This window comes from Betta splendens, chromosome 10, assembly GCF_900634795.4.
Source record: "Betta splendens chromosome 10, fBetSpl5.4, whole genome shotgun sequence".
Taxonomy (NCBI): Eukaryota; Metazoa; Chordata; class Actinopteri; order Anabantiformes; family Osphronemidae; genus Betta; species Betta splendens.
Window position 1 is genome coordinate 16953438 of NC_040890.2, and position 20889 is coordinate 16974326.

The following is a 20889-nucleotide window of genomic DNA, read 5'->3' on the forward strand; positions in this document are numbered from 1 at the left end:
TCAACAGTACAGCAATAATACGTCTCGTGATGTAAAGAATGAAGCGAGTCTTTCTTCATGTGCCTCTAAATAGGGTGGGAGCTGTGCACCCTTAAATCAAAAGGCATATTAAAGGCTTTTTGGACATTTGGGATGTAAATAAGAACAACATTTTCCCATTGTCTTGGTAATAAATTAAGCATAATACGTACATATGACATAACTTGACTTGTACTGTATTAACTGTACATTTTAGCTTTGGGCTGTTTACTCCAGTTTATCTGCAAGAATTATGGTGGTATCTGTGATATAAGGACTACTCCCAGGAAAAGTGTGTTACTAATACAGTAGCTGGCATATTAATGGTTTATATGCTAGAGGCCCAGAATACAGTATCCAACTAGCTCGCCTTACAGGTCTTATTACAGCAGCTACTGAAGGCGGAAAAGCTTGAAGATGCCAAGATACCAACATTGGTTACAGTTTCGATCTTTACTGTAATGAGACAAAAGTCAAGTCCTCAACATTGACTCTTTACCCATCATCAGCTGCCATAACTTTTGACTCCTAAAGTTCACACAACAAAACCAACCACTGAAATGAAATCACTGCATAGCAAAATGTTTTTAAATGCGGTGCGCAGCGGCCTTTATATGTCCTCTGTTTTTGATTTGCATTCTAAAGTGCTGCTCACAATAATTGAACATTTCCTGTACTGCAATCAGCACAGTGGCTGACAGTGTTAGAAGGTTATAGATAACAGCTGTTAAAATGTCCTCTGAAAAGAGTTGATAATGAGTTGCTGCGTACAGTAGGTCCACAAGTTATGAGTATCACATTCACTGAATGCAGGTGTTAAACCAAACACAATCAGCCGCTAGCAAGTGTCTTCTGTGTGTGTCAAACAGATTCCACTGTATCATCCAGCTACTGACTTCCCATTTTGAAGCACTCGCGGAAAATGAACAGCCATGATAGGATTTATATTACGGCTCCTGCGGTTGTCAGTTTGGCTGGATGTCCTGCCATGTTATCCATTACTTCCTATAAATTCCAATGATCTCCCTTGTCAGATAAGAAACCACACACACATACACCCACATGTTAGCGCCGCGATCCACAAACCGAGCGGCAGCAAACAAAAATTCACTGGTAACAATACAATAATCCCATCCTTGAATCTAATCTCTGCTACCTCAACTGTAGACACCTTCAACTCCAGTGTAATTAAAGCTGATTTAGCATGATTTACATGCTATGGGCGAGATAAAATAAACATGATTAGGTTCAACAAATACTGAGGTCAATATTTTTGAAGGCTTGGAAATTAATAATACATTTGTATGATAAACACTTGCACCGTTGGCTCCTAGCATGGAATGCTAAACAGTTGTGTTGCTGTGCCAAGCAGAGATCTGGGGCCCCCTGCCGTTATCATCTCAACTGCTTTGTTAATTGCTGAAAATATGTCTCTAAAGGCACTTGTTATTCTTGGAAAAGGGGCATAATGTGCTTTGAATTTGCAATATCAATGATTTTCTCAGAGACAATGACACTTCTTTTATCTCGTTTTGGAATGAACACTTTCAAGTACAACTCACTGTTGCTTTCAAAAACAAACGGCTGCATTTGTACTGAATCAGTGCACACATAACAATTAGCACTCTGGTGCTAATTTTGCATAACGCTGCGACTTTTGAGCTGCACTGTGGATTGAGACAAAAAGAAGAGTCAAATGCATGCTTCAAAACTTGAGCTAATGATGCAAGAAAACTGCAATCTGCAGGATCTGGGACACGCTGTGTTTACAGTGATTTTCACCTGAGAAGGACTGGAACCTGAGAGAGGAGGAAAATAATGTCCCGCTCATTGTGAACTGCTTATCGCAAGCACTCAGCAGTGTCATCCTCTAAAATTAGCTTGTGCTGGCTGAGCACTATCTGCTGGAGATAAAATAAGGGAGGGGGGGGGGGATCAGTTATGCTGCATTATTAATCTTGGGATGTAGAGGGAATGAAAGAGAGAGAATAAGAAAGGGAAGGGTAGAGAGAATTGAATTGAGAGGGGGTTACATGGTGTGAGGAAATGACAAGATAACTTCCGTTTGAACTTCTACATGCTGCAGCTCCTGGGGAAAAGAGGAAGAACATTTAGCTAAATAAGGTTGCCACTCTCACCTCCACAGTTGCAGATTTAGGTGGGTGGAGAGTCTGCCACGAGCTCGAGGTAAAAAGAAGTGGAGGAGATAACTGTCCCCTAAAGGCTAGCGGAAAATCACTGCAGCCAGCAACACACCGGCGCGCGGTCAGGCACAATCACACACACACCGGCAGAAACACGGCTGGCTGTTTTTTCGTGCCCCAAGAGAAATTTTGGATAACCCCATTGCACACAATCCCGCCACGTACTCAAGTCACTGCTATTTTGCAGCTCTATATCTATTCTTGAGGTCAAAATTCAATTACATCGCAGTGTAAATGCTTCAGAGCTTTATAGTGGTTATATTGTGATATGCCACAGCTATGAGAAGTCGGGTACCTTGGCTAATAGCTTAGGGTCTAAGGATCAACTTTTTTTAATCTCTTTATAACTGAGTATCTTTCATATAGAGCATTTAATAATAAACCGGTCATTTTGTACATAGCTACTTACCCAACTACAGAGGAAGTAGTATCAAATGAGCCTGACTCAACAAACATCAAAGATCATATGACCATGCAGGCAATTAGTGATGTATATGTATTTGTCTTTCCATTGAAAAGTACGTGCTGTGTGGTTAGAGTGAAATAAACCACGTGGGCCGGTGTTATAGATATGCTAAATAGTGAGAATTTATAAAAATGTCTGGTTTCGTGCTGTTTGGAAACAGTCACGGTATCATATTTACCATGAGAGGCGAGGCAACAGCGTGATGCTCATGAGTCAAAATGACATTTTTCAACAGCAAGCCATGTATGGAAATGTCATCAGAGAAAACAAGGGACTCCATCAGCACCACATCCACAATTTATGAATTCATGCATCTGGGCAGGTCGCGGGAAGAAAAAAATGCCAGCGTGGCACTTCATCCACCAGTGATGAAAATCCAACTGAGATCCAGCAGGGTGGTTCAGGACAGGAGAAGGTTTTCAAGATAAAGCTGCTATAAAAAATGAATGACTATTTGCAACAAACACAGTGGCTCCTGCATCATTCATGGATCATGTAATGGAAAAGTATGAGGGAACAAATGACAGGAAAGCCTTTAAACAGACGACAAACTTCATGCAACAACTGGATGTGGGGAACAGATAAAATTTAATCTCTGCCTCTGACTAAAGGGTCCTTACTAACACGCAATTATTTTTACAGGATGTATGTTGGATACATGGACTCTCGCCAAGTTGGATGAAGACGCAGAGACATGTATCGAACTCAAAATGCCATTCAGTTAAGAATGAAAACACTGGACATGCAGGCTGCTATAATGAAAAACATGATGAATTGTGTGTTTTTATAACCTCTATAATGGTTCCCCAAGGTCCTGCTTACTATAGCCATGCTGTACTAGCACAACTGCCACACAGACCCACACAAGCCAACACTCATGGTCCTAAAATGAAGGATCTCAGCTGTTATTGAGAATCATCACTTTCATATGACCTGGTTAATTCTGGTTACTGCAGTCTGCACGGATCTGCTACAATCTTAGAGGAAAAATCTCCACGTAGATCGATAAACTTCGGCATTTTGTCTGAGGCGTAGCAGGTTATACTTTTATTTTTAAATTATCTGGATTTTATTTTTTTATCTTTTTTTTACAGCTACGTAAAAGGAGAAGTAATATGTTCACTGCTCAGACGACTGTCTGCCTCTTCCATCAAGTTCCATCAAGGATAAGTCACTGAAACAGTTTAGTGAATGAATCTCAGCCTGATTGAAATTACTTCAGAAAGCGAGGGGATATAATTTAACTGACCAAAAAGGTCTAAATGCTAGACATTAGATCATCATAAGGATCCTCGTCTTAAAAAGATGAACATCCCCCTGCCAACAGCGAGGACACAGTAGCCTGAGATCCGGTTAAATCTCTATCTCAATTATCATGGTAGAAACGCTAGAAGAGGACTCAAGGTCCTTCTGTACAATAAACGTCAGAAAAGAATAGCTCAAGTCTGCCACAGCAATGAATGTGAATTTTATTCATGACAGAGGTGGGAACATGCTGTAAACAACTTTTAAAGTCATCTAAGTGAATAAAAGCAGATACTCCACAAAAAGTACAGCACAATCTGAGTTACAGTGCGGAAAGAGGACGGCGCCAACAACAGTAACAGCACACGCTGCGTGTCTTAGATTCGCTCGCTATAAATATTCACTCACCAGATAAAACGCTGTCATTTATGGTAACACTGTCAGATGACGCCAAACCAAGGAATTCTCAAATTTTGCGGTTTGGAGAAAATCTAATAAAAGTATCCACATGAAAATTTAATATGAAACTCTGCACAAACATAATGTTTTATTTTGTGGAGATCGCTTCGAGGGAATATGATGCATAAATCACCATCTGACTCAGTTTCTGTTTCCGCTGGAATCTCGCCTGGCTGTTGCTCATAATGCATCAGAGGATATTTGAATTAAACTTTAGCCTTTTCCACTTCCCCTTCTAGTAGCTGGGTGTTTTTTTTAATGTCAGTGGGGGGGCTGCATGACTGAAACCACTGCTGCCCCAGTTTCCCAGTGTTTTGATTCTATATGTGTGAAGGGATGGTATGACGCCTAAAATAAAGTGTGGTGTTTGGTGGAAGGTAGATGCTGCATCACTTTCCCCAGTTACTTCCAGTCTTCATGAAAAGCTAAAGGAAGCACATATGATTAGCTTTATAGCACACAAGCAGTCATGTGACATCTCTCTTCTCATCTTAACTCTTGGCAAGAAAATAAAATAAGCATATTTTCCATGACATGACCCTTGTGAACAATCTGATCCTGCAGCTTGTGAGCAACCCTTTTACCAAGTGAACCAAAGCCACCTCCACAGCAGGTTCATCACTGTACCATTACAGACTATCTGAGCAGACAGATCAGAGCCGGCTTTGAGATGCAGCGTGATGAATTGATTAAAACACAGGACTATAATGTTTGATAACAGTAATCGCTGCATTAGATAAGAAGCTTGTAATATAGGGTATATCTCTCTCCCACTAACACACACACACAACAACATTATGTGTGCATCAACAAAACACAGATACCACACAAGCCTTTTCTTTCCAAGCTGATGCTTTAATCCAAAGCAATTTGACATCTGCAGCTGTAGGAAAAAAATGTACGCAGTTAGATTATGTTGGACTTTGTTTATATCTCACTTCAAATACACGATGGCTTTTTTTTCCTGTTAGCAGCAGAGGGAGAAAATCAATAGGCAGAATAATGATGCTGTTGTCTGAACTGCTTCTACGGCTTTACATTCACTGTCATCAATTTACGACACAGCCTTTAGATCTCAACCCTGGTTTTTATTCATCTGCTCTCTTATTTATTTGTAAGAGCTGCTGGTGTGGGGGTGAGAGAGCGTGTGCCTGTGTGTGTGTGTAAATACAGTAAAAGCAGGAGGCAAGAACGGGAAAGTCAAAAATTAGAGAGAAGGGAGAAGAAACAGAGGGGAGATGCGAGAGGGAGGTAGTGAGGTATCACAGAAGAAGGTAAGGTGTCCTTTGAGGTGAGATTTGCTGACTGACCTTTACAGCACACTGCACAGCTACAAGTGGGAATTTGAAAAAAGGAGGTTTGGGTTGAAGGGGTTGGCTAGTCCACCTGCTCGTCAGCCTGCATAATGATGGGAAAGGTGGAAATGTTCTTACTCGAAGCCGGAGATAAAAGGATTTGAAAGGGTATGTAAGTACAGAAGAGGAGTCGGGAGAGCGATCAATAATTAATTTACTTTCAACAGTCAAGGGCAATTAACACGCTTTTTTGCCCATTAGCCGTCTAAAAGAGCCAGCGCCGTGTCTCTAGCCCCTAATCTCGCTGACCATTGTCACAATCGAGGATTACACGGCTAACAAATCGATGCACACGCGCACACAGACACAGAAAATACCCACAGTCTCCCCTAAACACTGGAGACTTGGATTAGAGGCAGCTGTGTATAGTTACAACTGTGGAACATGCAGGATTTTCCTGCATTAACCTCCATCTCTCAGAACAGGACAGCAGAGCGAGTTACTGTTAGTTTAACAAACAACGCGGCACCTCCACTATCCATCACAAAAATGCAATTGCTCCAGATGTAATAGTCTCATCAGTATGTAGCCTGAATATTTAGAGCAGAGCACAGAGAGCCAGTGTGGTGTGGTTGAACGTGTCCTTCTTCAAACACTGTTTTTTATGAAAGCTTTTTTCAAATGTTACACTGGCAGCGAGGTGGGCTCCTGTCAGAGAGACCTTTCTGAGCAACAAAGGTCACAGGTTTGATCACTTGAATAGGCAGAGGTTTGCTCTTTAAAAATAAAAACACATCCTGCAGCTAATTAAATTCTTCAGCATGTTTTCTTCCTTTTATCATTGTGGCACTTGGATTTTTATCACATTTTATTTTTTTATTCTACATATACTGTACATACATTTCATTCAGTTCTGGGTAACACTAGTGAATTAAAGTGATTATTCCATCTAATGAAATCTTGTCATTTTTTATGAAAATTACGAAATTATGACATTTTATTAAATAATTACTATTTACAATTTTTTAGACAATCTTTGCTTCTTTTGTCTTATCAGACTGAAGTTGTGTCAGAAAGCAAATATTTAAATTTGATCAAACTAAAAATAGAAACATTTACTGATTTAATTTCCATAGAAGCAGTGGCATCATGTGTGTTCCAGTTTTCATTATTTCAGTTCAAGCTGTGATGTCCTCATGTGGGGACGTAGAGACTCAAAGGTTAAATGAATCCAAAAATGTGACACTGTAATTTCCATTTCACGTTATTCTATAATAAATGCATTTTTTCCCCTCTCATCCAAACCCATCAGTGGGCAAAAAGGTTAAGCATCTATGCGGTGGATCACTTCAACCTCAAGTATATTTAAATCAGCTCCATCAGAAAAATGAAAGTCTACCAGTTATATAATCGACACTAGCTCCCCTCTCTGGATAACTGTCTGCATATTGACTGTGTGTGTCTGGAATTTTTACACATCATATGTCAGTTGTGTCTTAATTTCTACAATATCAGTGCTCTGGCATCAGCAGCAGCAGCAGCAGCAGCAGCTCTAGCAGCCGATGAATGAATTTGTAGAGGGGGGTCTTCATGTCACTCCTTCCACTACATTCATCAGCATTTCTCATATGGAATATGTTGCCAGGGAAACACTATTTACGCATGATGAGCTGACCTCTGAGTTGGGATCAAACTCATATTGCAGCAGCCCATTCGCCCCAGCATTACCTGATGCATTGCAGCTTTTTTGGAGGTCAGACATTGTCCAGAGAAGACGACTCAGAAGTAGACGCCAGAGCACAAAGAGATCCGTCTTAACAGACATTAGGTTGTGGAGCAGTGACACCAGTGATTACTGCAACTGGAGGGAAAGCTCATTTAATCGAGCAACAGCCAAGGGATCTTTTCCTGCGCAAACCGAACATGTGTACTGTAACTGACAAAGGGAAATTAGTTCTTATGTTATACACTTTGCACTTTAGATGCCTCTAAACACACTTGCCAGGAGCACATAGGACTTCATTGTCTTACCCAAAGAAAAATCAACATGGATGGAAACATTCTTCATAATGGGGAACAGTTTACATTTTAATTTTCCCTGTATAAGAAACACCACAGGGCATTTTTTTCTAATTATTTTTTACATACTTTCATTCCTTCCCTCTCTGTAATCAGATATTGTTCAGTATTAGCTGCTGTGCTGAAAGCAGGCTGTTATTGTTTCTACCGTCAAATAAAATCCGCGGTAACGCAAGTGACCTTTTTTAAGCAGTGGCATCAATACTTTTTAAAAGAACTAAAAACACAACATCTGTGTTTTCATCTGCCTGTGTCTTCTGAGGGGTTTAATGCACAGCCAATGTAAAAATGAGCACTAACAGAATGCCTTAAACTAGCTTCCGTTCGCTTGTTCAGCCAGGAGAAATCCCAGCTCATCTCAATCGCAAAAAACCCGCTATAAGCTTTATTTTACAGCAACATGAGCAGTATAGTTAAGAGAAAAGCTCCAAGTAAAAATGAGAGGTACTCACTCACCCTGTATGCAGAGGAAGGTCGCTCTCCTGTCCTCAACGGTGCTGATGAATTCGATAACCAGGTCGTAGAATTTCCAGGTGGCCTTCGGTTCCTCCGCAACACAGTCCTTTAACATCTCGGCCGCTTGACCAGTCGTCCTGCGCTTTTTAAGCAGAAACACGAGTTTAGCAGAGGATGCTGGACTATGCTAAACGTTTAGCACTAGCAGCTAGCAACCACCGATAACATAACTATCCTTGTTAAAAGTCCAAATGCCTCCGTTTCCTCTCTCTGAATACACACGAGGCCTTCGTGCCCGACGTTGTCTTGTTTTTATAGTGGCAAATTAGCAGTTTGGCTCTTTTACTACGTTTCTAACCTTGTGCCTGAACTTGCTAGCGATACCGCCGCCTAAACTTGATAGTGACATGTTGCTGTGATTTGATTGGTTTCGCTCTGCGGACTCCTGGCTAATCACTGATTCGAGCATGACGTCACTGTATTTGATTGGTCAATCTTCCCAATTGATTCATTACGATACGTTTATTCCCATACGGCCTCATCAGTCAGCCGTAGGAGTGTAGCACAGGTAAATGACGCCCCACATCATGTAGAGGGCGCTGTTTCACTCTTTTTCGAAGGGAAAATTAATAAAGATGAAATAAAAAAGATTCAAACACAATAATGGAGCAGCCTACGCTTTGATTACACATGGTGCATAAGTACTTGGACTATTTCTGCATTTAAGCTTCTTACATATTGGGGGCTGACTCTGTATAAGTGCTTTCTGTGGGTTGTAGTTGTATTGTCTGCAGCCTACTGAGCATGAGGCGGATTTTCAGCCAGCTCTTTGGCCAAACGCATTGTTGAATCGATGTAAGCAGCAGCATGATCCATTAAAAATAAACCAGTTCTCCATCTATGAATGACTTATTGATTCAAAGTGTCAAATACACAGAATGAGCAACAGTAAACCTTTACAAATCTTACAGTAAACAGCACGGCAGCTACTTGAATCCGATAGACCCCAGTAGCTGACCAGTAGTGAGCCACGTGGATGAATGCAACTCCACATTATGTCTAAATACATGTGTTTGCGCCTCGATGAAATTAATAATGCTTTTTCCTTTCATTTTAGCACATTTCCTACTACAATCATTCATGGTTCTCATTATCCCGTCGATGATCAGGAGAAACATTAAAGTCATGCACTTGATTTGTTTTGTCATTTTTGACTGTGACTGTGCAGAGACAGACGCCTGTGTACAGATTCTGCTACCAGAGTACTTTCATACTGCAACTCATTGAACTGCTAAATATATTAGCTTACAGTGGTTCTTCACTTCATTAAGCAATGTCATGTTGGCGCCACAGCTGCAGATAGAGCATCTTTGTGTTGCGGGGTGCAGGCTCCTTCCTCGTGTTGCAGCCGGTTTCTCATTTACAGATGTGTTGGTGCTTTTAACAGTCTGTTCGCAGAAGAGACTGAGAGAAACCATGTGTAATTTTATCCCCTTTAGTTTATGTGTGATTTTAAAAAAAAACATTCTCGCATCGTCTTCTTTGGATAAACTCGTAATGAAGTGTGACATTGATCCGCACGTGAATGAACTGGGATTCTTTTAGATTAGACACAGACAACGCTGACTCTCTTGTGTGAGCTGATCCCTGTTTGGGCAGCGAAATGCCTTCCGCATACTCGAACGCGGCTCTGTTTGAAGCAATTATGAGTGTAAATATGAGCTACGCGTCCCCAGCGTTCGCTGCTTTTAGCCCTACAGCCTTTCCATTTCCAACGAGTCAAGAAAAAACTTTAATTTATTTGCAAAGCATTTTCTATGAAAACAAGTTGGGATAAAGTGGTTCGGAGAACAACGTGCATCGGTACACATAACACGGGACAAACACGGCAAAGAACAAGCAAAGTACACAATTTAGGACCGTTTCACAGGCTTTTACGCTGCTCTCAGTTCACCGTAATGTGAGAAAGACACTAATGCTACATTACACATCCCGGTAGCTGCTAGTATAGTAACCAAGCTTATAATTAACATTTTTATGCCAGATCTGTTTGAGATTCACATAAACGTTGCCGTTCATGTGGTCATCTGGCTTCTGTTTGTCATGTGCATGTTCATGCTATCCCTGTTCAGCCAACCACACACAAATGTCAAAATACAGCAGACACGCTAATAACTGTGCTTAAACACTTAAAATAAATGAATATTAACATTATTGTGTAAATGTTATACCTTTAAAGAATGTTTAACTCATATTTTTCCAGTTTAATGAAGTGTCAATGCCCAAGTCACGTTTTTAAGACCCACATGTCTAAGGTCACCAAATATCACAAGCCAGATGTTGAGACCAGTGGATGAGCACCATCGGCAAAGTGTTAGGTGTACATTAAAAACTCGTACAATCCATGGATTCAAATGTGCTCATCTGTGTATTAAGTGGAGTCATGCATTATTTGTGTGTGATATGAAGCCCCCTGTAGACTCCTTGGCAAACGACTGGATTACTCCCTCTGGTTCAGACAGAAAGATGACACGATTATTATGAGTCTAGGACACTGACAGCGGCACCATGGATAATATCCTACCTACTCAACCTAGCTTAGAGTCATCACACGCAGCCACTGGTGAGCTACTGTGAACAAGACATAGTTCAGTGACTTGTCTGTCGTGAAATACAGAGAGAATCAGCACCTCCTGCGGATGCGAGCCACTATCTGCCGCCTTTTATGCCGCCGCCTCGTCCAGAGTGTCATGTCACTATGCAGGTTTTTAACTCCCGCACTTGTGCATAGGAGGTGGTACAAAAACATCAGTCAAGTGGAGGGTGCACAGCCTGACGCTCACTGTCCCCCTTTAGTGTGCTGTACAGGGGCTGGTGAGCAGGAGGTTGACAGTTGCCTGGGGCAATATGGAGGGAATTGTAATGTGGATTTTTTTTTCTTTTTCTTTTCTTTTTGTGGGTGATGGTGGGGGGAATACATATAAATAAATAAAACATCCAGCTGCTATTTACAGATATCTTCTTTCCCTAGTGTGTGCAAGAGACGCACTATGTGGAATCCCAATTTCCTCTTCCAAAACGTTTGTGGAGGATGGAAGATTACAGTACGCAACACAAGTGTGTAGCTCTACTGCCTCCTAGTGGAGACATGCATACGAGGGTGCAGCGTCTTCATTATCACTCAGACTGTTTACTGTTTAATGAGTTTTTTTCCTAACGGTGAGTAAATGGATATAGAAAGATGATTTTCCCTCTTTGGCATGGGTTTCCTGTGGAGCAGGCCTCAACCACCCACCAATAAAACCTTTTGGATAATTTCAGATCCTGGCAGGTTGTTCTGCACTAACATCAGTGCATGGGTTTTGTAACATTGCTGGGGCTGAATTAGAGCAAATCCCTGCAGCAAGGTTCCAAAACACTGAAACTGTGAAGGAAGCCTATTAATGCTAATGGCTCTGTAACAAGCTGGAAGCGGAGCTTTGAAGCTTCATTTAGGGAATGTCATTCTTTACAAGTTAATAATCTCTGCAACAACTAACACGATCATGAGTAGCCATGTTATCAAAGTATCCTTTGATTTGACAATCAGTGAATCCTTCTCAGCAGCAGCAACACTGGACCTAATTACACACAGATGACACACGGCTCTGTGGAACACTCACAAGTCAACACAAATGCACACGTAAATGTGAAAATGGGCTAATGGTCTCACTGACCTGTGAATGGGACAAACAGGGATGACTGGATGTGTCTGAAATTGTGTTACAAAGGGATCTGACATAACCAAGGAAAGAGGTCAAAAAAGAGGTGAAACAGTAAATAAGACTGAGGACGGCATTGTCCTGTCATTAGAAAATGAAAAAAAGCTGATGCTGCAAATAAGTCACAAAATAAAAGCCTCAAGAGACCATACAGGTCGAACGGGTGCAAACCTCTTCACACCATGAAGTGATAATCAGAGTTGCTATACTAGACTTTCACATTGCCAGTGTAAATTAGAGTCAAACCAACAAACAAGGCTAAAAGATAAAGACACAGCTTCCACAGTAAAAGCATCTGGGATGGTTGAGGTCCCTGTGATGTGTACTGTTTTTCCACGCAGTGTGTAAAGTGCATTTCTCTACTATACCTGACATTGCATTATAAATGAAACACATTTATCTTGTACCTTTTTATTAACATCAATTCTTTCTGTACATTCTCCACTCAGGTAAATGAAAATATAAAGGCAAGGTGTTACATTCAGAGCACAACTCGTTTGGCTTCTGTCACGTACAAAACATTTGAAATTAAAAAAAGTTAAAGAACACCTCACACTGTAATACGGCCTGTACATAAAAATATAAACATCTGATCACACCTTCCTGTGCTTTAGAACTCTATATGGTACGTCTAAGAAAAGGAATCAGTATCAACTACTGAGTAGAGATGAATAAGGTACAATACACAACTGCCTTTAACTCTTGGTCCACTTTGGCATCAACTAACATTCTTCAAGGTATAAAACCTTTAATCACTCATTAGAATCTGAGCCTATTTCCCTGCTCTTTTAACTGACATTCTTATCTTTAACGAAAATGAAAGACAAGAAAAAAAAAGTTTTAATATCAAGAGCTTGGTTTTGCAGCATTAACAATAAAGCAACGTCACACTGAAGAACACCTGCATATAGATGCCAAACATGGTCCAGCCCTGGAAGTTTTGTGAAAAACACCATGCATTTTACAAAAAAAAAATGTTGATCCATTTTGATCTAATGAAAGAAAACAAACATCATATAAAGAAGTGCAATAAACCCATACATTTACCCAGCAAATTGACAAACTGGTGTACTGTATGGCGTACAAAGTAAATCTACAAGTTAGAATCAAGTAGAAAATGCTCTTATCATTTAATCTTTAATATTTGGTATTTTTAACAAATGGTAAATGTTGCAATAATTCAAGTGTACAGAACTGTGCAGCTGAATTTAAAAATAAAAACAGGGCATCAAAGCATCTTTAGCCCACCATAACTGAGACCAGAGTGCTACAGTTTACCTGCAAGTACACTTATTTTCTTTAGCCCATCACCACAAAAAACAACAAAGAGTGAATCATTTTATAGTGCTACAGTTTACGAACACAAAAGATGGAAATGAAGAGAAAGCAACTTGAAATGTTGGCTGGATAAACATGACAGAAAACGTATGGTGCCACCATGATCAGAGCAAAGAACGTCAAATCTTGGTTGGTGGTTTTGGTCCTTAGGCAACAAACTTGTTCTTGGTAGTGGAGCCGCTCTTTGTGGCCGTGTCTGCATGCGACTGGTATCCGATGACCACTTTGGGTGGAACGCCTAATCTCTCTTTATACACACGACTATGAAAACAAGCAGAAGACAAACCCAGCAGGTTGTGACACAAACAAAAACAATCCAGACTTTTATTCAAGGTTTTAGATCACAGCGAAATACTAGTCTGAAATAACAATAATCCTTGCCTGTGGCTATTGCCATTAATGCATCACACTAGCAAACTGATCTACAGAGACCGTTACGCTGGATGTAATTTAGCCCCGAGGGATTTTCCACAAGCCTTTAGAGCTGTGAGATGATACTGAGGTTTTGTACCACTCATCTTCATAAGTACTGAAACTGTGGACATAAGCAAATATTATGAAAAAAGTACTCCTTGCAGAATAAAATGATATTTTCCTTCAGAACATGTTTATGATTTCTATGTTAGTTTGTACAACTGAGTATTGACTACTTTTTAAAAGCAGGTCTATGTAACGTACATCTATGAGAATAATGGTCATAAGTAACATTTAATAAATTCAGTTGGTGCGTTGAATGGTTAGCTCACCCTATGTGTGTGATGGCATCTTTGTTTTCATAATCTGTCGTCCATATTGCTATTTTATCTCCTTTGGCTCGGACGTTAATGACAGCACCACATACATCGTCACTGTAATCATCAAAGGTTTCACCCACAAGACACAAGAGCTGCAGGAAAATCACACGTCCAAATGTCAGTTAATGAGGAGCGGCCCCATTTTCAGTGTCAGTCAGCATCTTAGGCAGTTTCATAGATTAATAACTACACATTATAAAGTCAATTATAACTAGGCTGATACAATGAATGAATACCGTCTCCAACCAGAACCGGTCAAGGTCTGCTTTGCGTTGCTGTTTGGACAAAGTTATGAGCCACCGACCACCTCGTCGATTCCTTTCATCCTCCCACATGGGCTCGATCCCATCCTGAATCAAGACAAATGCTTGCATTTTATTTTACGTACAATGACATTTTTCAGGGTAAAATAAGACATTAACACCAACCACTAAAAAGAATTTGAAGCAAAGAATGGTTAGAGGCTGTGTGTCTGTTTTTGTTGCTTACTGGAAAACTGTTTTGATTTAACTCCATCTAAGACGGCAATGACTGAATTACTGAACAGGTTTAAACAAATGCACAGTTTAGTTCAGACCTGGATTTGTTTTAATCTAACTCGCCTTTTGGGGGCTGGGTCCTATCTAAGTATGAATGACCTACACCGTTATGGGCTGTGTTGTTGTTCAGCAAGACAGAACCGTAAAACCAGATCATCGTCTGATCATCATGTTTCTAATGTGAACAATTAAAAGTTAAGGACAATTTAGCTTGACTGGTTCAAATGTACAGCTATTTTACCTTAAACAGCGAGTAATCACAGCCAGACATCAAATTACTCGACAGCTGAATGTGATTATATAACCTGGAAAAGAAAAGGCAACATGTGCATTAGTCAAAAGGTTATCTTGCACCATAAACTGTTTAAATTTGATCTTAAGTTATAATCAATGATCTTCTAGCAATAAAAATACTTACGCCCAGAAGTCTTCCACCGTGTCAAATTTGGAAATGAGACGAAGGTTGGCTTGCCATGTTTTGCTTTTGTCATTCTTGAAAAACCAAAGAGCCCATCTGCAAAACAAGTTGTTCATTTAGAAAGTGATGATGTCTCCAACCATGTGATCCAAATAAAAGAAACGCCTAAACACTGGAAATATAACTACTGACTCTGTAGTTTCTAAATAAAGCTGACACAAAGTCTGTTGGATGTGAAACAACACTGTTGAGGAAAAAAATAAATAGAGGAACTTGTACCGGTTCTGTAATGGATGCTTGATGTAAGATTCCGGACTCACAACCTTCTGAAGCGTCGTCTCATGTTTTTCCTGTTCAAGGCTTGTAGGAACTGAAGTTGACACCTACAGCACGCGTATTACAGAGAAACACAAAGACAGTAAATAAATACGTTCACAGACAGGCCCCAAGTCGAGCTCTGATACTGAGTGAGTACAGGGACCACGTCAACCAAGTCAACGGAGGGAAACGGAGAGAAAATGTACAATTTCAAAAACGCAAAACTGGAAATTCAGCTCAACCTGAGAGTGAACGCCCTTCGCATGAAACCCACAGAAGTCTAAAAGGAACCAATAGGAACGAACTTTCTTGGAGTTCTGCTTGGATGCAAATGCTGAACAGTGAATATTTGCTCTCAGGAAAATTACTTTGTAACAAGGCCCGTTTACAGATGCGTAGAAAACTAAAGCTCAGCAGTCAGCGTCCACGTTAACTTTAGCTGCGCCACAACCGCTTGACAGCTCATTCATTCATTCGTTCATTCATTCACCCGGGCGACGGAGTTTCACTCCTGGCGTCGACTGTGTCCAACATGTCTGCAGCCGGACGTCTTTTTCCGCGTGAGCAGCACATTTTGTGGCAAAGACGGCGCCTCGTGTGCGTCAACGTTAAGAATCAGCGAGATAAAGGTGACACTGCGATCGTAATGTTTGGCTAACCGTTACCTGTCAGGTGACGTTAACAACAGGAAGTTTAATGTTTCGTAAATAGTGAAGCCATCTCGCTAGTAAATGCGTTAAAACTGTCGATAACTTGTCCATTGTTACTGCGCAACTTGCGTAAAATCTGAATTGTATGGGTCCGCTACAAACATGTTTCAGGGCACTCACCACCAGAGCGGTCGCCATGTTCTTCACATCACGTTCCCCTTTAGGCGTCTGCTTATAGCTGATTGGTCCGCGTGGTAGTCTCCAGAGCGCATGCGCGAACCGGCTGAAGAGTAGTGTGAGAGGTATGGAGTAACTCCTCCTCTATTTCGTTTTGATGCATTTTATAGGACTTTTAAATAATTGAATCATACAACACTAAAATGAGTGCATATTAAATGTACCTAATCTGGCAACTATTAAACAGCATGCACATCTTGTTTACCAAATAGACGTTGTTATCCTGCAGGATAACACATGACAGGTGCATTTACAATATCTGTATGCAAAAGCCTGAGCAATGATAGCAGAGACAGTATTTCACTATTAGAGTATTGCAGTATACTCTATAATACACTAGACACTGTACTAGATGTAAATCCTATGGCAGAAGAAATTATTTGTGAATATTGGTTATTTACTGCAATATTTTAAAATACTTTTGCTTGTGTGATTACTAATAACTTTTCCTGTCCTATCTCAGACTCTGGAAACCTTACCCAAACTCTGTCCTACATTATAGAACTTAAGTATTCATACTATTCTTTTTAAAAGAGAAGTGAAGCGTTATGGTATACATTTGGTTTTGCCAAATGTCTTTTCTCAAAGTGCAGCATAAAGACTGTAGCACTTTATGCAAATGCTGTCAAGTGAGGTCAATAAATGCCTTTATTAAACTGTGAATGTGACAAAATGGCTTATTCCCAAGAGAAGGAGAGACAGAATGCATGCTTTTTCAGAACTGGTTTAATTAGGTAGTTACCTACTTTGAATCTGGTGTCGTTCTGTTAGTAAGAATATGCATATTGGAACATTAAACATCCAGTTTATTATAAAAACAAGTGCAGAAAAATAAGTGCTACTACAGGCAGAGATTGTTTAATGGCACCACGTGAAGGATGTGAATGTTTCAGGCACTTCAGAAGGTCAGCACTGTGCGAATACTGCAGAGAGAAATCATTTAAACATGTTAGGTCAGGAAATAAGGAGCAAATCTCAATTGAACTGTGGAAAACAAAATAGGTTACTAGTGTACAAAAACTCAATAATGACGGATTTCCAGAATAATGACCACAGTACATTTTCTTCTAACCTTTTTCCAGCATGCATGAGATCAAATCCCTCATTTATTTGCTCAAAGGGCAGGGTGTGGGTCACAAACTCATCCACCTTCAGCTTCTTATTCAAATAGTCTTCCACTAGTTTAGGAACGCTCTCCACGCTTTTCCAGCCTGGGGGAAGATTATGACAAGTTAAACTACTGGAATTTTCATTTGAGCATTTAAATAAATGGGCATGTGTTAATTAGCAGAAAAAGCTAAAGAGGCCAGATTGGAAAAAACACTGAACAGTAATATCTAGTTTTTTTTCATTTTGCAGTTGCACAGTTTGTGAGTAGACTACATCAAGGCTAAATGAAGTGCCACTATAGATACAGACGTTTCCATTAAAAACATATTTGCAATCATTGAGTCTAATTACTAAGTTGAACCCAGCCTAATAAAAGCAAATCTAAAAAAAGCTTAATTGCCCATTGATTTGACTTCAGTCTGAAAATGCCTTCTGACTTAGATTATAATAACATAAAAGGATTTTAACAGAAAATTGGAAACTGCTGCCAGACCACATTAAGCTTTTAAAAAAAGAAAAGAAAACACTCGCTCACCTCCAAAGGCTGTTCCCCTCCACACGCGGCCTGTCACCAGCTGGAACGGTCTGGTTGAGATCTCCTGCCCTGCTCCGGCCACACCGATGATGACACTTTCACCCCATCCTTTGTGGCACGCCTCCAGCGCAGCTCTCTGAAATAATAAATGGGTGACTTTATTTAAAACAGATACATGATTCACTACCTGTTCTGCATAAAAAACAAAAAGGAGCAAGCACAACTCACCATGATTTGCACATTTCCAATGCACTCGAAGGAATAGTCCACACCCCCGTCTGTCATCTCCACTAAAACCTCCTGGATGGGTTTGCTGTGGTCTTTGGGGTTTACAAACTCAGTGGCTCCAAACTCCTTGGCTTTTTCATACTTTGCAGCATTTATGTCTATGCCAATGATCCTGGTTGCCCCAGCTGCCTTGCAGCCCATAATAACAGCCAAGCCGACAGCTCCGAGGCCAAACACAGCACATGTGGAACCAGGCTCAACCTGTGTGAGGGTGAAGGATTGAACTGGATTTACTTAATGTCTCTTTTCAATGCAGGAGCAGAGGATCAGAAAGGTGACGAACTTGGAAACAGACACCCTGACTTCAGTATCAGGGTCCACTAGTATCATGTCTGCATGGATTCCATTAAATGCTTCTTTCTAAATGTAATCTCTCTCGCTAATAAAGTTGTTAATGCATTGAAATCTGCTTTCAAGTTAGAAACAAACAAGCCTGTATGCATATTCACATCTAATCTGCATGATTAACGTGGGTGACCCATTTCAGAGCGAAATCTGGGAACGGTGACAAACATCATCATGCATCTCCTTTCACAGTTTCCCATTTAACCACGTTTTGTGACAATCGTGTCCTGCGTCGAGAGCTTAAACAGTAAAAGCTGTCACCACTTTCCATTCTCATTTCAGATGAAGGAGAAAACGCTTCAGCTGCAGAGGTTTTTATCAGTCTTATTGCACGGCCGACAGGCTGTAATACCCACCTTGGCGGTGTTGAGAGCAGCACCGTAACCTGTCGAAATGCCACATCCAAGAAGGCACACTTTATCCAGCGGAGCCTTCTCATTCACTTTGGCCAGAGAGATGTCAGCCACCACCGTGTACTCTGAGAAGGTGCTCGTGCCCATGAAGTGAAACACTTGCTTTCCTTTGCAAGTGAAGCGGGAGGTCTTATCAGGAAGCAGGCCTTGGCCCTGGGTTACTCTGCAGGGTGCCGGCACAAAAAAGATCATTTCTTTTCATGTGAAGATGATGAAACTAAATCTTTGCGCATTTTGATGAAACCAGAAGCTGCAACTGATGACTGAGCTTTGATTTGGCTGCCCAGAGGAGAAACCTCAGGCTGTTAGTGTAATAACCGCGGCTTCTACTTCTGCCACAGAGACTTTTACATTTTAGTTTTTACCCGTCACATCGAGCATTCACTAACTAGAACGTACCTAATTTTCTGGCAAAGGTTGGTTTTTGGGTTTTTGCAAAATTTGCATTCACCACACTGTGGCACATACAGCGGGATGACAGTGTCACCTGTGACGAATGAAACATCAACAATTAAAATTCATACGCTTATGTACATTTTGCATAACTAAGCTTGAGTTTTCGACAGGTCGTTCTTTACCTGGCTTGAATTTGGTGACACCCTCGCCGACACTTTCCACTGTGCCAGCGCCTTCATGGCCCAGGATGACAGGGAAAAGCCCTTCGGGGTCGCTCCCACTCAGAGTGTAGGCATCCGTGTGACACACCCCCGTAGCAAAGAGCTGACAGACAACGTGTTCATTGAGGCTTAATATAACGTACATCCCAATTTTACAATGGGAGGGTGCGTGCTGGGGGTTTTGGCATGAAGCGGCTTTGGATTACCTTGATTCGGACTTCATGAGCCTTAGGTGGGGCTACCTCCACCTCTTCAATGGAAAGAGGCTTCCCAGGCTCCCAAGCAACTGCTGCCTTGCACTTGATCACCTGCGGGCAGAGCACAACACGTGTCTTTATCAAACTATGAAGACTCTGCAGCCATGACAGCTGCTTAGCGGGCAGGTCGTGGCGCACCGTGCTTAGCCTTTGAACTCCATGCGCGCTTACGCAACAGTTTATTGTTTGCCTAAAGCCCGTTAACGCCCCGCGTTAAAAGCATTCGGGGCATTCATATAAGCGCTTGAATCTCCAGACGGGCTTTGCAGCGGGTCGTTGAGTGATTGAGCTCGCTGAACCAGTGAAACACTGATTCTTTGTACTTGTTCATTCAACGCGCGTGACGGCGCACAGCGTGCAGCGTTCGCCATGTGTTCACGCATCACGTGAAATGGCGCCACAACGACACGCATACAATTGGAAAATGCATTTTTGGAAACTCTTGTGCATTTTGTGGGAAGAGGAGCCGACTTACTTTTCCAGCTGTCTCCATGACTGCTCCTTCAGCGCGAGAGGAAGAGGCGGGGCGCGGCCGTAAAGCAATAAACGTTTGGACCAATGAGAGACGAGGAGACGTTTGCGTCAAGCCGAAATGAGACCTTTTGGAGCCAAATTCTGTCTGTGACCAACTTTGTTGAAGCAAGACGTCAGGTATTGTTACATATATACCATTCTTTGATTGAAAAGTGTATATAATATAACCAGTGCTAGGTCACTATCGTAAAAAGCTAAGTTCCCTGACCGGGAATCGAACCCGGGCCGCGGCGGTGAGAGCGCCGAATCCTAACCACTAGACCACCAGGGACTTCGAGTTGAGATAGAACAATTTGACTCATAAGGGTCAACATCATAATCGGAGTTCAATATTTTAATTCATATAGACAAACATACGGCATGGCCAAAAAGAGTTCACCACCTAGATTAGTGATCTGACGTTGCTGTAGTTGGTCAGGTCTAAGTTCAGCAACACTATGTGCTCAAAGAATGATGTCAGCTGACTACCTGGACATACAGTACTGAATGACCACGTTCTTCCATTAGTGGGTT

At 41.2% G+C, this 20889-nt stretch overlaps 3 protein-coding genes and 1 non-coding gene across 19 annotated transcripts in view; all 4 read right to left on the bottom strand.

Annotated features, from left to right (window-relative positions):
• The window catches only part of lingo2 (leucine rich repeat and Ig domain containing 2), a 251085-nt gene extending 242369 nt beyond the window's left edge, over positions 1-8716 (bottom strand). For 9 of the 16 annotated variants that reach the window (XR_008695848.1, XR_008695847.1, XR_008695845.1 and 6 more), the window contains exon 1: positions 8223-8716. The gene's annotated coding sequence lies outside the window, so the exon portion shown is untranslated. Of the gene's footprint in view, positions 1-2955; positions 7549-8222 lie in introns of those variants that run through there. The other 7 variants (XM_055512306.1, XM_055512305.1, XM_055512310.1 and 4 more) reach the window with 5 other exon arrangements.
• Positions 8717-12378: 3662 nt separating this feature from the next.
• LOC114864471 (eukaryotic translation initiation factor 4E-1A-like) lies at positions 12379-16348 on the bottom strand. Its single transcript, XM_029165335.2, has 7 exons — positions 16221-16348; positions 15352-15455; positions 15073-15168; positions 14896-14959; positions 14352-14465; positions 14068-14207; positions 12379-13582 (listed from the first exon to the last, which is right to left on the bottom strand). Exons 1-7 carry the CDS (start codon positions 16236-16238, stop codon positions 13468-13470), a joined length of 651 nt encoding a protein of 216 aa, XP_029021168.1. The 5' UTR covers positions 16239-16348; the 3' UTR covers positions 12379-13467.
• A 637-nt stretch (positions 16349-16985) lies between these two features.
• LOC114864470 (alcohol dehydrogenase class-3) lies at positions 16986-20447 on the bottom strand. Its single transcript, XM_029165334.3, has 9 exons — positions 20318-20447; positions 19792-19893; positions 19547-19688; positions 19368-19455; positions 18912-19131; positions 18151-18411; positions 17923-18058; positions 17350-17488; positions 16986-17200 (listed from the first exon to the last, which is right to left on the bottom strand). The coding sequence occupies exons 1-9, from the start codon at positions 20333-20335 to the stop codon at positions 17176-17178; spliced, it is 1131 nt and encodes a 376-aa protein (XP_029021167.1). The 5' UTR covers positions 20336-20447; the 3' UTR covers positions 16986-17175.
• Positions 20448-20575: 128 nt separating this feature from the next.
• Positions 20576-20647, bottom strand: trnae-cuc (transfer RNA glutamic acid (anticodon CUC)). Its single transcript has one exon. It is a non-coding gene; the product is annotated as a tRNA-Glu (tRNA).
• Between the last annotated feature and the right edge of the window lie 242 nt (positions 20648-20889).

What these genes read in the sequence shown, in the direction of transcription:
- LOC114864471 (XM_029165335.2), bottom strand. An exon ending in ACGGTGGAAGACTTCTGGGC is followed by an intron (nt 14,960 to 15,072) that starts GTAAGTATTTTT and finishes TTTCTTTTCCAG; the next exon opens with GTTATATAATCACATTCAGC. An exon ending in GATGCCATCACACACATAGG is followed by an intron (nt 13,583 to 14,067) that starts GTGAGCTAACCA and finishes TTGTTTTCATAG; the next exon opens with TCGTGTGTATAAAGAGAGAT.
- LOC114864470 (XM_029165334.3), bottom strand. An exon ending in CTCATGAAGTCCGAATCAAG is followed by an intron (nt 19,689 to 19,791) that starts GTAATCCAAAGC and finishes GTTGTCTGTCAG; the next exon opens with CTCTTTGCTACGGGGGTGTG. An exon ending in CTCATGCATGCTGGAAAAAG is followed by an intron (nt 17,201 to 17,349) that starts GTTAGAAGAAAA and finishes TTCTCTCTGCAG; the next exon opens with TATTCGCACAGTGCTGACCT.